At 48.5% G+C, this 14,080-nt stretch overlaps 1 protein-coding gene across 3 annotated transcripts; it reads right to left on the bottom strand.

Annotated features, from left to right (window-relative positions):
• Positions 1-2,722: 2,722 nt before the first annotated feature.
• On the bottom strand, positions 2,723-11,435 carry LOC142465622 (RNA-binding protein 14-like). Of its 3 annotated transcripts, none has more exons than XM_075569732.1 (3): positions 10,576-11,185; positions 7,754-8,822; positions 2,723-3,492 (listed from the first exon to the last, which is right to left on the bottom strand). In XM_075569732.1, exons 1-3 carry the CDS (start codon positions 10,904-10,906, stop codon positions 3,459-3,461), a joined length of 1,434 nt encoding a protein of 477 aa, XP_075425847.1. In that variant the 5' UTR covers positions 10,907-11,185; the 3' UTR covers positions 2,723-3,458. The 3 variants fall into 3 exon arrangements, with proteins under 3 accessions (XP_075425847.1, XP_075425848.1, XP_075425846.1); XM_075569733.1 differs by lacking the exons at positions 2,723-3,492; positions 10,576-11,185 and adding exons at positions 3,539-6,276; positions 11,288-11,435; XM_075569731.1 differs by lacking the exon at positions 2,723-3,492 and adding an exon at positions 3,539-6,276.
• Between the last annotated feature and the right edge of the window lie 2,645 nt (positions 11,436-14,080).

Below are 14,080 nucleotides of genomic sequence, written 5' to 3'. Positions count from 1 at the left end.
TCACTCTTCACGTGTACAGCGCTTAACCTCACTCTTCTTCACGTGTACGGCACTTTCTAACTTCACTCTTTTTCACGTGTATGGCATTTTCCTAACCTCACTCTTCTTCACGCGTACGGCGCTTTCCTAACCTCACTCTTCTTCACGTGTACGGCGCTTTCCTAACCTCACTCTTCTTCACGTGTACGACGCTTTCCTAACCTCACTCTTCTTCACGCGTACAGCACTTTCCTAACCTCACTCTTCTTCACGTGTACGACACTTTCCTAACCTCACTCTTCTTCACGTGTACGGCGATTTCTAACCTCACTTTTCTTCACGTGTACGGCGCTTTCCTAACCTCTCTTCTTCACGTGTACGGCGCTTTCTAACCTCACTTTTCTTCACGTGTACGGCGCTTTCTAACCTCACTCTTCTTCACGAGTACGGCGCTTTCCTAACCTCACTCTTCTTCACGTGTACGACGCTTTCCTAACCTCACTCTTCTTCACGTGTACGGCGCTTTCCTAACCTCACTCTTCTTCACGTGTACGGCGCTTTCCTAACCTCACTCTTCTTCACGTGTACGACGCTTTCCTAACCTCACTCTTCTTCACGCGTACGGCGCTTTCCTAACCTCACTCTTCTTCACGTGTACGGCGCTTTCTAACCTCACTTTTCTTCACGTGTACGGCGCTTTCCTAACCTCTCTTCTTCACGTGTACGGCGCTTTCTAACCTCACTTTTCTTCACGTGTACGGCGCTTTCTAACCTCACTCTTCTTCACGTGTACGGCGCTTTCCTAACCTCACTCTTCTTCACGTGTACGACGCTTTCCTAACCTCACTCTTCTTCACGTGTACGGCGCTTTCCTAACCTCACTCTTCTTCACGTGTACGGCGCTTTCCTAACCTCACTCTTCTTCACGTGTACGACGCTTTCCTAACCTCACTCTTCTTCACGCGTACGGCGCTTTCCTAACCTCACTCTTCTTCACGTGTACGGCGCTTTCCTAACCTCACTCTTCTTCACGTGTACGGCGCTTTCCTAACCTCACTCTTCTTCACGTGTACGACGCTTTCCTAACCTCACTCTTCTTCACGTGTACAGTGCTTTCCTAACCTCACTCTTCTTCACGTGTACGACGCTTTCCTAACCTCACTCTTCTTCACGTGTACGGCGCTTTCCTAACCTCACACGGCTCTTCTTTATAGGACTATCTAGAATTGCTAATGGCGCTCCTATCTCACGAGTAGTATGTATAAAGTAAACCCTGGTGTTCTATCCCGCCTATGGCTCAGTGTGGAGGCATATAGGTAGTATGCTGCAAACATTGCTCTGTATTCAATACATCTGTCTGAGCAGATACAGAACATTTCAAGGCTGCAGCCCATTCGTCAGACAAGCCCACCCATAAAGCACTTTTGGGGCCTGGATGGACCATTTGAAATGATCTTGGAACTCTTATATCCTAGTTCCCTTCCCATAAGAGCCACTGTTAAAGAATGGACCACTGGACCTGACCTGGTACTGTCAGTTCATATGCCCCGATGCCCCATTATTGACCCGTTTAAGGTAGACTGGAACATTATATCTGACCTGACAGTTTTTTTTCTATATATAAAAGATGGAATATTCCTGCGCTCTCCTTTCATGTTTTTAAGAGTCTGATAATTTATGCAAGTGGTGTTCTCATTTCCAGGGGCCCTGCTTGGTCCTGGAGGATACTGTACCTGCAGAACAAGAGAATGGGCACGTTGGATTTTGCAGCAAAGTATTCCTTATTATGCCTTAGACAATGCTTTGGCTGCTCGCAGGGTCTTTTTTTTTTTTAAGGCAGAAGTTCTTGCGGTTTTCTACCCAGAATCCTCCCCCACTACAATAGATCAGTCTGCTGTACTGTGTGGTCTGATCTAGTTACCTGTTCCTCTGCCTATATTCTACCACAAATCATTCAGTGCTCCAAATACTGGAAATAGTTTTCTTGCCTCAGACCATGTGGCCTGACTTGGTTTTGCTACTTATGTTCTAATGTTCAAAAGCTGTTTATATTGGTCCAGCAGAAATGTTTCTGCTCCACGTTTAGAGCTTTCCAACACCCCTCCTCCCCCCTCACAGGTTTCTTGTAGACGCATATAAAAAGCACTAGACAGATATCCTCAAGCGAAAGTAGAAGGTCCAGTTAGGACCTGACTTCATGTCTGCTTCTGCAGTTTGTCCCAAATAAACCTGCCATGAAATTTTGCACAAGAAGTTTGTAAGTAGCGTCCTTTTGCTTGGGGATATCTACTGTTTTTTACATGTGACTTGTGTTGGCTACAGACACTTCATCACCTAGGTTTTACATTTCCTCAGCTTTTCCGAGGACTGATTTTCACTCGATACCCCATTGGCGGCCTTGAGGGCCCCCTCTATTCACACTCTTCCCCCATCCCTGTCACTCAATCCCCCACTGGCCACACACACAAATTGTACCATGTGGGGGTGGGAGGCCTTAGGTGCTACACTGGCCCCGTGTCCAGATGCATACGTTGGCCCCGACTTCTTGGGGAGGGAGGCCCGTTGCAGCAATCAGAGGCCCAGCAGCCGGGCCCAACTTCCAGCGCCGGGCCTGGGACAGTTGCCCACCTGGGAGTGTAAGTAGACAGCAGTCTCACTCACTGGAAGTGAGCCTCACTCACTATAAGACTGTATCAATTGTGAAGCAATATCATCACTGAAAGGATCACACATTCTGCAAGCCACTTTTAATGATTGGAAAGCAGACTCACTCAAGAGAAGGCAGTCTGAGTAACTTAATGGAGGGCAGCATCACCCAGTCAGATGGAGTATCCCTCACTGAAAGGTAGTCCCACTCAGACTTACTCAAATCACTCTCACTTCAAAAAGGCCAGTCCCTGCTAGGACTAAATTGTACTAATGGTGGAGACATGTTTTAGGGGTTATATTTTGATGACTGAAGATGTTAAATTATGGCTCTTTTTGAATAGTGAGTAGGGATGTGGGAGGTGTTTGATTTCATGTGGCTGCTTTCTTGTCTGTTCCATATCTTTACTTGCTTCCTGATAGTGACAGGGTGGGTCTGACAAACGTCCCCTCATCCAGCAGCCCAGAAGACATGCAATTTGAAACAGAAACGTTTGCTTTTAGCACAGGTTCGATTAGTTTAAGGAAGCCAGTTCGATATTGCACCTTTCAATCGAATCCCTTAAAAGCACAATCCACCCTAACCATATTTTTATAGGCTGGAGCCTGGGGTGCCCCAGAGCAGTACCTGGCCATCTTCATTTCCAGTGACTGTTCAGTTTCAGATACTCACCAATTAAATACTTCTTAAAAAAACAGGAAAATGTAAATAACCATCCAACAGGAAGCCACAACCAATGGTGCAACAGCTTCCTCTTGTCCCCATATTTGGTAGACTTTTTTTTATCGTACACCAGGGGCATGGCAGCAGGGGGAACCGCTCCCTTGAAGCTTCATATGAAAGCAGCGTACATCATCTCCATGGGACTAAACATAGAAAACAAACATCTGGGTTTAAAATGAGAAGCACAGCTAAAAACACAAGTTGCCGTTTTATTTTACCGTATCCTTATCCAAAAAGAAACAAAATCCTTTACATACATTTTCCATATCTGTCGAGAGACCACCGAGCAATATTAATACTTTGAATGTTTTTAAGAAATGGAAAGAGGCGATACTCGGGCAGCAAGAATGTCATCAACATTTACTCAAAAAAATCAGCGCAGGTTACAATAAGTTTCCGAGCACCCAGCCCCACCCTCCGATATGTGCATACATTGTTTTATCACTTTACCGGGAAAGATCGATGGATATTCATGTGTTGGAGTAGTTGGTAAGATACAGGGCAAAGAAATACATTTGAGGGTCTATATCAGGCAACATTAAAGCAAAGTTGATACTGAATCATTTGAACCTGTTTTTCTCACGTTGAGATCATCCCCATGAGCCTCAGTTACCCCATATAATCTATTCCCCACACACACACACCCTCCCTCCTACTGCTCCAGCCATATCACTTTAAGACTTTGAAACCAGTGTTTAATGTCAATGCTTCAAATGTGTTACAATATTTGTTGCTGAAGGAGATGCAGTTTTTAAGTCGCATATAAAACAGGGAACTTAAAAAGGATACAAAAAAAAAAAAGTGTCACATCCTGTGCATATACACCAAATCCATGATGTGCGGTGGCGGTGTGAACCCAACCACTGAAACAAAGACGATGCAAATATTCAATTGTTTTATTTATAGCCGGTACAAAAAAAAAAAATTTCAATACGAAAACCAACCCAAATTGCAAAGGCAGAAACCGATCACTGTCATAATGAAATGTACGAGAAAAACAACGGGTTATTCACTTTAGCAGGAAATCAAAGATGGAATAAACTCAAGACTACCCTTGCAAACAAAGGCACGACTTAAAGTCCTAAGAAAATAAATCATAGAGAAAATGGAGGTAATGAAAGTGGAGTTGGACATAAATAAGAATGATTTGAAATTCTATAAATGGTAATCTCCGTCTCAAAACACAAGTGGATCCAGATTACAAACCAGGTTCACCATACGTAGAATAAAGCAAAATTCAGTTTATTACATTAAACTGCACAGAAAGTGTTTGGCCAGTCCATGGTGGCCAAAATCCCAATAGGAACGGTGTGCAATGGGGGATTTAAAAAGAGGTTTCATCTCCCCACAAAACTCTCAGCAACAAGGTAGACGTGATTGGACCACGACAAAAAAAAAAAAAAAAAAAGGAAGGAATCGCCAAGAAAGAAAAAAAGGTTCTATTGGACAAAAACGAATGGGCCTGTTACTGAGAACTACAAAAATGGATATTAAATTTGATGTGTTTCTGACCGGCTGTTTTTTACAGAGTCAAATGGTACAATGATGTACAAAATTCTCATCACGTGACTTGTTGCTTTATAAAACCGCGGAGTTTTCCTATGCTACGCAACTCACTCCATATAACTTTCTCCATAGCCACTCCGACTCCTACCTGTACCCCGCTCACTACAACATACTTCTGCATACCATAAAAAGCACCCGCAAGCTATATGTTCCTATAGCCTGACAAGATCTGAAAACAGTCGGAAAAGCCCAGATTTTAAAATGTACATCTGAAGATCAGCTTTGTACAGTTATTCTGTATCTTGACTATGCTGTAGTGCCCATCAAACTATTGTACACTTCTGATCCTTGACATTACCGTGAGAAAGAACATTGCATACTTAAGCGTGCTTTGATATCCTGTTTCCCCAAAATACAACTGGTGCAATTTGGGTGCAAATGTGGCATATAGGCTATATTGGCTGGGAAACTCATATCAAGCTCCAGAGAAACAACAAACTCCATATAATGATTGGGAAAGTAGGCGTAATGGGGCACGATACTGACTGGGAGTGACCGCATAACTGAATTTAGATCATGGGGTGCCAAACTTTCCATATTGCAGACTACAATATGCGCTCTTAGCCTTGTCACAAAATATTTATATAATGTATAATATATATTTAAAAAAAACTGGATCTGCAGCTTAAAAAAAAGCCTTTAGTGGCGACAGAAAATGGACAGACTGCAGGAGTGAGATGATGGAAGTGACTTCAAATGCTACAAAGCACCAAGTACATATATTTGATGAAAAAAAAAAAAAAAAATTCTTCCCTGAACCAAATATCTGCCAATATCTGAATTTCCAGTTCAGGACACATTCAGCAAATTCTCAGTCGTTTAAAAAAAAAAAAAAAAAAAAAAAAAGAGCTAAACCGCGAGAAGATGCTGTATCACACTCGCTCACCGCCAAGGACACTGCCGCCTGCCATTTATATTGCGGCAAGAAAACCGCCGTTACATTTCTGGTCATAACAAATCAATGGTTATGAATGGGTTAAGCAAAATTTAAAAAAAAATATACAATAAGCAGGGACGAGCTAATGAAAAAAAAAAAAAAGAAAGAACATGCTATAAAACTTGTCGAGTAGGAAAACCTGCATTTTCCATGCGGCTTGACACTAAAGACAATTTCACACAACCTACAGCTAACGGCACAGCTGTCTGCCAGGAAACGCTACATGCGGCGCTGGTAGCTAGAGTGAAGCTGTGCCGCGCGCAAGTAATCGCTGTAGGAGGCGTACTGCGAGTAATCGGTATGCGTTTCCGGCGTGCGGCGGTAGTCCATCTGCGACTTGGGCGGGGATCGGCGGTAGGCGGCCTGCGATTCTGTTAAACGGCGGTAATCGGACATGTCGGAATAACGGCGGTCGGAAGCGAACCTGCGGTCGAGACAAAGGGAAACTTTAATGGGTAGTGGATATAAAAGAAAACACCAGCAAGCATTAACTACAATTCCGGCTTTAATGCAGATTGAAACACTCGGCATACACATTGAAAGAAAGCAGGAATAACACGGAGACGTGGGCAGGCTGCTCAGGAATAACACGGAGACGTGGGCAGGCTGCTTAGGAATAACACGGAGACGTGGGCAGGCTGCTCAGGAATAACACGGAGACGTGGGCAGGCTGCTCAGGAATAACACGGAGACGTGGGCAGGCTGCTCAGGAATAACACGGAGACGTGGGCAGGCTGCTCAGGAATAACACAGAGACGTGGGCAGGCTGCTCAGGAATAACACAGAGACGTGGGCAGGCGTGGAGAACTTGTGCTTTAGGACAGTCATCAAGTAACATTAAAAAAAAATGTATGTTTTTTTTTGGTAACACAAGGTTGGGGGTAATTGTTTTTACAAAGTGGGATTAGGAAGAGCTACGTCACAACTAATATACCGCAGTGGTTTCTTTTAAAAAAGTCACAGCCTTGGGACCATTTTTTTTTTAAAACAGCTATTTAATCTAATTTAAGCTATTTAATAGAAGTAACCAATAAAGTGGCTAAATTCCAATTTGTATGCTTTCCCCTAAAATCTTTCAGCGGTACCTCACACCCAAACGGTCAGCTGTTTTGGTTGATTAACGAGTCTTCTAGAGAACGATAGTTCATTGAAGTCGCTTCCCAGTCTGTTAGTGTTGTAAACATTTCCCACTACAACTATATTAAGAAATTGATCGTGATTCTGATAATTAGCTCAATTAGTATCGGTTCAAGAAAACCCCCATAAAAAAACATTACCATAAATTGTCTTCCCAATGTTATAAATTAAAAAAAAAAAAAAAGGTATATTGTGATTATAAATTAAATGTTTAAATTAAAAAACAAAACAAACAAAAAAAAAGACGCATTTCTTCCCCCCTCTGAACATGTGGAAGATTACACAGGGTAAAGAAAGCTTGTGAGGGAAGGCCATACAGGGATTATTAAGATGGGAGACCTGCCAACCCTGAAGCTGCCCCTAAACTGTAATTCACCCATGGCTGAGAATAATCGTAATTTTTATACTATATTGCGCATTAGTCTATGCAAAGCTTTTTGGGGGTTACTATTGAGTATAGAGATACTGCACCCCATTATACTGAACAGAGTGGTTATCAGTATAGAGATACACCACAGCATAATAATTTTCAGTTGGCTTCCAGACTACAGAGATACTCGTTATTACACAGTGAAGCATATTTCAGGATGCATGCAGAGGCGATTAAATGCCAACTCAATACGGGGTACAAGTTTCCCTTTAGAATACGAGACGACCACAAAAAACCCTGTATGCGCCGCCTGCTCTTCAGTCGCAGATGCCCCCTGCTCGACCGTCTGCTCCTGTAATGACAAAGTCCCGCACACCCCTTCTACCCTACGTACCTCTTCAGGCTGTCTGACGACTTCCTATAGCTGTCGGAGGCCGTGCTCCGCGGTGGGGAGAGACGGGTGCGCTCGTAGACTGGAGAGTCTGCACTGGCGACGGCGGCCGTGGCTGGCATTGCAGAGTACGCCGCCGCCTGCTGCCCAAGAGCAGCTATCTGTGAGGCATCGTAGGCAGTGCCTTGTTGCCGATATGCGCTGGCCAGCGCAGACGAAGACGCGTAGGGGGAGGAAGCAGCCGTTTGTGTGGCATAAGGGCTGGTGGAGGCGGCGGCGGCGGCGGCCTGTGTGCCATAGGGTGAAGCCAGCGTTGAGACTTGCGTGGCGTAGGCCGTAGTCAGGGTGGATCCTTGGGTACCGTACACAGCAGAGCCCTGGGTGCTATAGGAGACGGCAGCTTGAGATCCGTAGCCAGCGGGCTGCGCGCCATAGGTGGAGGCCTGGTTGCTATAAGCCGCCGCCAACGCTGCTGCAGCTGCCTGGTTCCCGTAGGCCGAAGCTAGAGCGGAAGCCTGGTTCCCGTAGGCAGACGCCAGAGCGGAAGCCTGGTTTCCGTAGGCAGACGCCAGTGCTGCCGAGGCCTGGTTTCCATATGCCGATGCCAGGGCGGCTTGGGAGCCGTAGGCTGCTGCCTGAGAGCGGTACTGCGATGCCAGGGCAGCTGACGTCTGTGCCGCTGCATAGGTAGACCGGTTGGGCGACCGCCGCATGGGGCTCCTGTCCCGTCCGTAGTAAAGTGGGGAGGGTGGGCGGGGACGGCTCTCGTAGGCGTCGTAGCGAGCTGCTTCTGTTGCGTAAGGCTCGTATGGGGACGCCATTGCATAGGAGGCGTAGGCTGCTTCTGTGGCCCTCCTGTGGTCATACGCTTCAGAGCGAACCTGCGGCGTATCCCTGTACTCGTGCGACCTACGCGAGCGGTCACTCTGTGAACTGCCGTTACTGCCTGAGCGCTTCTGAACTTTGTTGGAGAGCTCCACGTTAATTCGCTTGCCCTTCAGCTCCCTCCCGTTCAGGTTCTCAATGGCCTCTTTAGCTTCGGCTTCTCTCTCCATGTGAACAAACGCGTAGTCTGATGAGGCAACACAAAGAGAAAGGTCTGTTAGACAGGACGATTTGTTCAATACACACGGAACCCTTTTGCTTCCGAAGAGGCCTGCAAGGAATTGCTGGATCCTCTGATAGCGAAAGAGTTAATGGGAGTTGAGGTGCATGCCAACTAGCTTTAAAAAAAAAAAAAAAAAAAAAATAACTACATGTACCAGTTTTTAGGTGCAGTTCCCTATGAAACAAAATTGTGTCTGAAGTTGGCAGCAGATAGGCCAGCAGAGACTGCAGTGTGGGACATTCTTACTCACTCCACCACACAGAACAGATCAGTTTCCCCTGCAGACTACAAAGGGTCTGAAATGGGGCAGATTTACTCAGCTTCCGTGAGGTTCTCTGAAGACGAATATCAGTAGGAGGGGTTTATTAGCAGCCTAAGTTTGGATGCATTTTTTAAGAGTAGAATAGACATTGTATTGAACAGTATGCGGGAGGCGGTGGTAAGAATCCTTTAAAATGGTATAGGGGTTCTCCACCTAATTATCTAAGTGGGGAGGAATTATGTATTTAATAAGACATCACTTTATTCGGTATAAAAATACAAAGATTAGCTATTTAGAGCGACATGACAGTGATGTGTTTCATGGGTTAAAGGGTCAGTCCCACGTAGGATTTAATAAGTCCCTCAGGTCAAACTGCTCCTGCGTGGAACTAACCGTTACCACGGTTCTTACATTTGACGCAGCAAGAAAACATTTACAAAACTGCAGTGCAGCAAATCAAGCGTCTTTGCGGACACGAGTTTCTGTGCTGAGCCCACGAAAAAGAACACAGTGTGAATGAATCGTGAAAAATATATATATCCACTACACTGCCGATCCGTTAACCCTTTCCACTGTAAGACGAGCCAGCAAGCAGACCCCTCCAGCCGCAGAAGGGTTAAAAGAATAAATAAAACACAAACGGCCATTGCCAATGGAGACAGACGGGTCACAGATAATAAAATCCGTATTGAGATGTTGGTTTTCTGCATGAGACTTTGTAATGAGCAGCGTACGAGATGCATGGACGGCTGTCGGCGCACGGTCACAATAGGGGGCGGGGGGCAGTCTGGTGTGGAGGTCCTCTGTTTTTTGTTACTGACGCACTATGTGCCAGGGGAGACCTTAACAAAACACTGGGGCAAATTACTATGTACCACCTAGTCTGAGACAGGGGGGCATTAACCAGGTTTCTAGGGGGCAGTTACTAGGCATTAGCCAGCATTGCTGGGTATCAACACATTACTGTAGACTTCTCCAGCTGGGCCCCCTCATTCTCGGAGGCCTGTTTACACGCAAAACCGCCTTCATATTTACAACCCCAAGACCACCATGTTTATAACCCCCAACCCCCTCCGCTCAAATGTCGCTAGTGATCTTCCTCTACCCATTTTTACACACAGCCCCCGCCCACAGACTGATATTCCCTCCCGGGTGACCCATTTTTGTCACCCCCAACGCGCCACTTTCCTCCACGCCGTACCTTCCACCATGCCCGCCCGGGACCACACACGCCATCGCAGCCGCCATCACTATGCCTCCCTTCTCCCGTCCGCCGCCATCTTGCAACCTCAATACGACCGCCGCCTTTCTCCCTCTAAACGGCAGCCATCTTCCTACACCCACCCCCTCCCCCCCGTCAAAGGCCACCAGTTCCTCCCTACCACCACCCCCCGACGCCATCTTTATAGCCCCCCCAACCAGACCGCCATCTTCCCCTCCCCCCTCTCTTTTTACCTTTCACCACGTCGCATTCCACCACCCGCCCGTAGGCCTCGAACAGGCCGCGGAGCTCCCCGGTGTCACAGGCGGCGCTGACGTTACCCACGAAGATCTTCCAGGTGTTGTGGGGCCGCGGCTTGGACAGCTCCACCACCATCTTGCGGCCGTGCAGCTCGCGCCCGTTCAGCTCGCCGATGGCCTTCAGCGCGCGCTCCTCCTCGCGCATGTGGACGAAGGCGAACTGCTTCATGACGGCGCAGCTCACCACCGTGCCGTAGCGCTCGAACAGCGCGCTCAGCTCCTCCTGCGTGGTCTGGTCGTCCACGTTGCCCACGAAGATCTTCATAGTTACCCCTCTTTCTCGCCGCGCACACACACACACAGCCAAAAAATAATAATAATGATGATACAACTCACGACGTCGACGGATTTGAGGCCGCGGGCGCGCGAAAGGGATCTCCCGCCGGGCGAAGGAAGGACGAGGACGGCGACGAACGGTTACCTCAAGCGAGCGACGCTAACCTCAACCCCCCCTCTAAAAAAAGGCGCGAAGATACCTGTGTGTGTGTGTGGGATTTTTTTTTTGTGGTAAAAAAAAAAATATTGTAAGTTGGGGGTTTTTTTTTTTTACCTCAAAACGCGCGTGTCCCTAAAAAAATGGCGAAGGCCGGCGGCGTCTCACCCCCAAACCTCGAGGCAGTCAGCTCAAAGCGGCTTTTATTGGTACCTACACAGGCGGAGCTTTCCCGGATATATTCGTTTGTTACCCTCTTTTTTTTTACTTCACGAAAACGCGGAAGCGGCGTCAGGAGTGGAGGGTCAAGATGGCTGGCGGTCATTTGTTAAGTGCGTCAGCTCCGTTTCCGTTGGGGTTGGGCGTTTTTTTCCCGCACTTTCTCGAATGCAGCGCAGTGATTGGCTTGGGCGAGGGCGGAGCGCCCGCCCTCCTAGTCGTAGACGGCGAGGATTGGTTTGGGTTCACTGTCACTCAAATTATACCGGACTCCTCCCTTTCGGGAGGGTGGGAGTCGCACCGCCTCTTCTCCTATAACAGCGCGCGATTGGCCAGCTGCCTCACACATTCCCCCGCCTTCTCTACCCTCCTGGCACTTCCATTGGTCCGCGCGAGCTGTCTATGAAGTAGTTGTCAGTGACGTTGCATCATCTACACAAAGGACGAAAGGAACAGGAAATCGGTGCGTGGTTGCCAGGCAGATTACGTAACCATGGAAACGCAGTGGCACATTAACACGTTCAGTGCCAGAGGTGCATATGTTGCAATAGTATACATCACTGCTGACAAAGGGCAGGCGGTGTGGCTGTGCTATATACGTGCATATTTATTATTCACTGCTATACATAATGTGTACACGTTACAAATATCACAGCACACACTCAGTACTTCTCTTTATGGCGACTGTTTATACTGTATTTAAAGTTTACATCCGGTATAAGACATCATAAGGTGTTAAAGGAACGTGATGGGGGAGGGGAGAGAGATGGGGGGGAGAGGTGGGGGGAGGGGGAGGAGAGAGATGGGGGGGAAGGGGGAGGAGAGAGATGGGGGGGAAGGGGGAGGAGAGAGATGGGGGGAGGGGGGAGGAGAGAGATGGGAGGAGAAAGAGGAGGGGGAGGAGGAGAGAGAGGAGGGGGGGAGGAGGAGAGAGGGGAGGGGGAGAGAGGAGGGGGGAGAGAGGAGGAGGGGGGGGGAGAGAGGAGGAGGGGGGGGGGAGAGAGGAGGAGGGGGGGGGAGAGAGGAGGAGGGGGGGGAGAGAGGAGGAGGGAGGGGGAGGGGGGGGAGAGAGAGGGGAGGGGGGGGAGAGAGAGAGGAGGGGGGGGGAGAGAGGGGGAGGGGGGATAGAGAGGAGGGGGGGAGAGAGAGAGGGGAGGGGGGGAGAGAGAGGGGAGGGGGGGAGAGGAGTGGGAGAGGGGATGGGAGGAGTGAGAGAGAATGGGGGGAGGGGAGAAAGAGGAGGGAGAGGAGGAAAGAGAGAAGGTAGAGGGAGGGGAGGAAAGGGGGTAGAGGGAGGGGAGAGATAAGGGGAGGAAAGGGGGAGAGAGAGAAGGGGAGGAAAGGGAAGAGAGAAGGGGAGGATGGGAGAGAGAAAGGGGGAGGATGGGGGGAGAGCGAGAAGCTGGAGGAAGGGAGAGAGACGGGGGAAGAAGGGGGAGAGAGGAGTGGAAGAAGGGGGGAGGAAGGAGGATAGAAAGAGAAGGGGGAGGAGAGGGGATACAGAGAAGGGGGGAGGAGAGTGGAGAGAGAAAGGGGGCAGGGGGAGAGAAAAAGGGGCAGGAGGGGTGAAAAAGAGAAGGGGGAGGAGGGGTAAAAAAGAGGAGAGGGGGCAAGAGAAAAAGGGAGAGTGGAAAAGGGGGAGGGCAGAAAAGGAAGAGGGAAGAGAGGAGGGGGAAAGAAGGGTGGGAAGAGAGAGAGGAGGGGGAAGAGAGGAGTGGGCGGGAGAGCAGGGGAAGAGATGAGGGGAGGTGAAGAGGAAAGAAAGGAGGGGGAAAGACAGTGACGGAGAGAGGGGGAAGAGAGGATGGGAAGGGAGGAGGGGAAGGTGAGAGAGGAGGTTGAGGGGAGAGAGGATGGTGAGGGGAGAGGAGGCGAGCGGGAGAGAGAGAAGGGAGGGGGAATAGAGAAGAGGGGGAAAGGGGGGGGGAAGAGAGAGAAGGGGGGAAGAAAAAGGGGGAAAAGAGAAGGGGATGGGAGAGAGGCGAGGGAAGAAAGAGGATGAGAAGAAAGGAGGGGGGAGAGAAGGTGGGGAGGGGAAGAAAGAGGAGAGGGGAAGAGATGAGGGGTGTGAAGAGGAGAGGGAAAGAGCGAGAGTGGGGGGGGCAAGAGTGAAGGAGGAAAATAGGGAGGAGGGGGGAAGAAAGGAGGGGGGATAGGGGGTTAGAGAGGAGGGTGCAAGAGAGGAGGGGTGGGAAAAAGGAAGTGTGGGAAGAGAGAGGGGAGAGAGGAGGGGGGCAGAAAGAGAGGAGGGGGGAAAGAAGAGGGGAGGAAGAGGAGGGAGGGGGGCAGAGGGCAGGGGGAAGAGAGGAGAAAGGGGAGACCAGTGTGAAGCTGGGCTTTGTTACTCCAGAGTACTGCAACGCATGCAAAGCTGGGCACTTAGCTTATATATATTATTTGTAATATTTAGTTTATCTTGCCTTGGTTTTCAGGGATAGCTTATTATATAATACAATAATCCATCCTAGAACACATTATGCACCATTTTAATAGGAAATTCATCCTGAAACAAGTTTCCAAGTCCAGGCCTCTAAGCCCTAATTCCCCACGGAGCTATATTTAAGGTGCCCGCTAAAAAATAATCCTCTGCGAATATGTCTCTGGGCTGGGAGCCCGCTGGAGTGTTCGACAAAAACATATGGGAATTGTGTGAAAAAGGGACAGTAAAAGGGATTTCTAAAAGGGGAAAGTAGATAGGAAGCTTTTTAAGGCAGGGTCCCCTTTACCCTAAAAGGCAGGGTCCCCCTTTACCTATAAGGCAGGGTCCCCCTTTACCTATAAGGCAGG

This window comes from Ascaphus truei, chromosome 14, assembly GCF_040206685.1.
Source record: "Ascaphus truei isolate aAscTru1 chromosome 14, aAscTru1.hap1, whole genome shotgun sequence".
NCBI classification, from domain to species: Eukaryota; Metazoa; Chordata; class Amphibia; order Anura; family Ascaphidae; genus Ascaphus; species Ascaphus truei.
The sequence above is the reverse complement of the archived record's forward strand: the minus strand, read 5'-3'. Positions and strand labels throughout refer to the sequence as shown.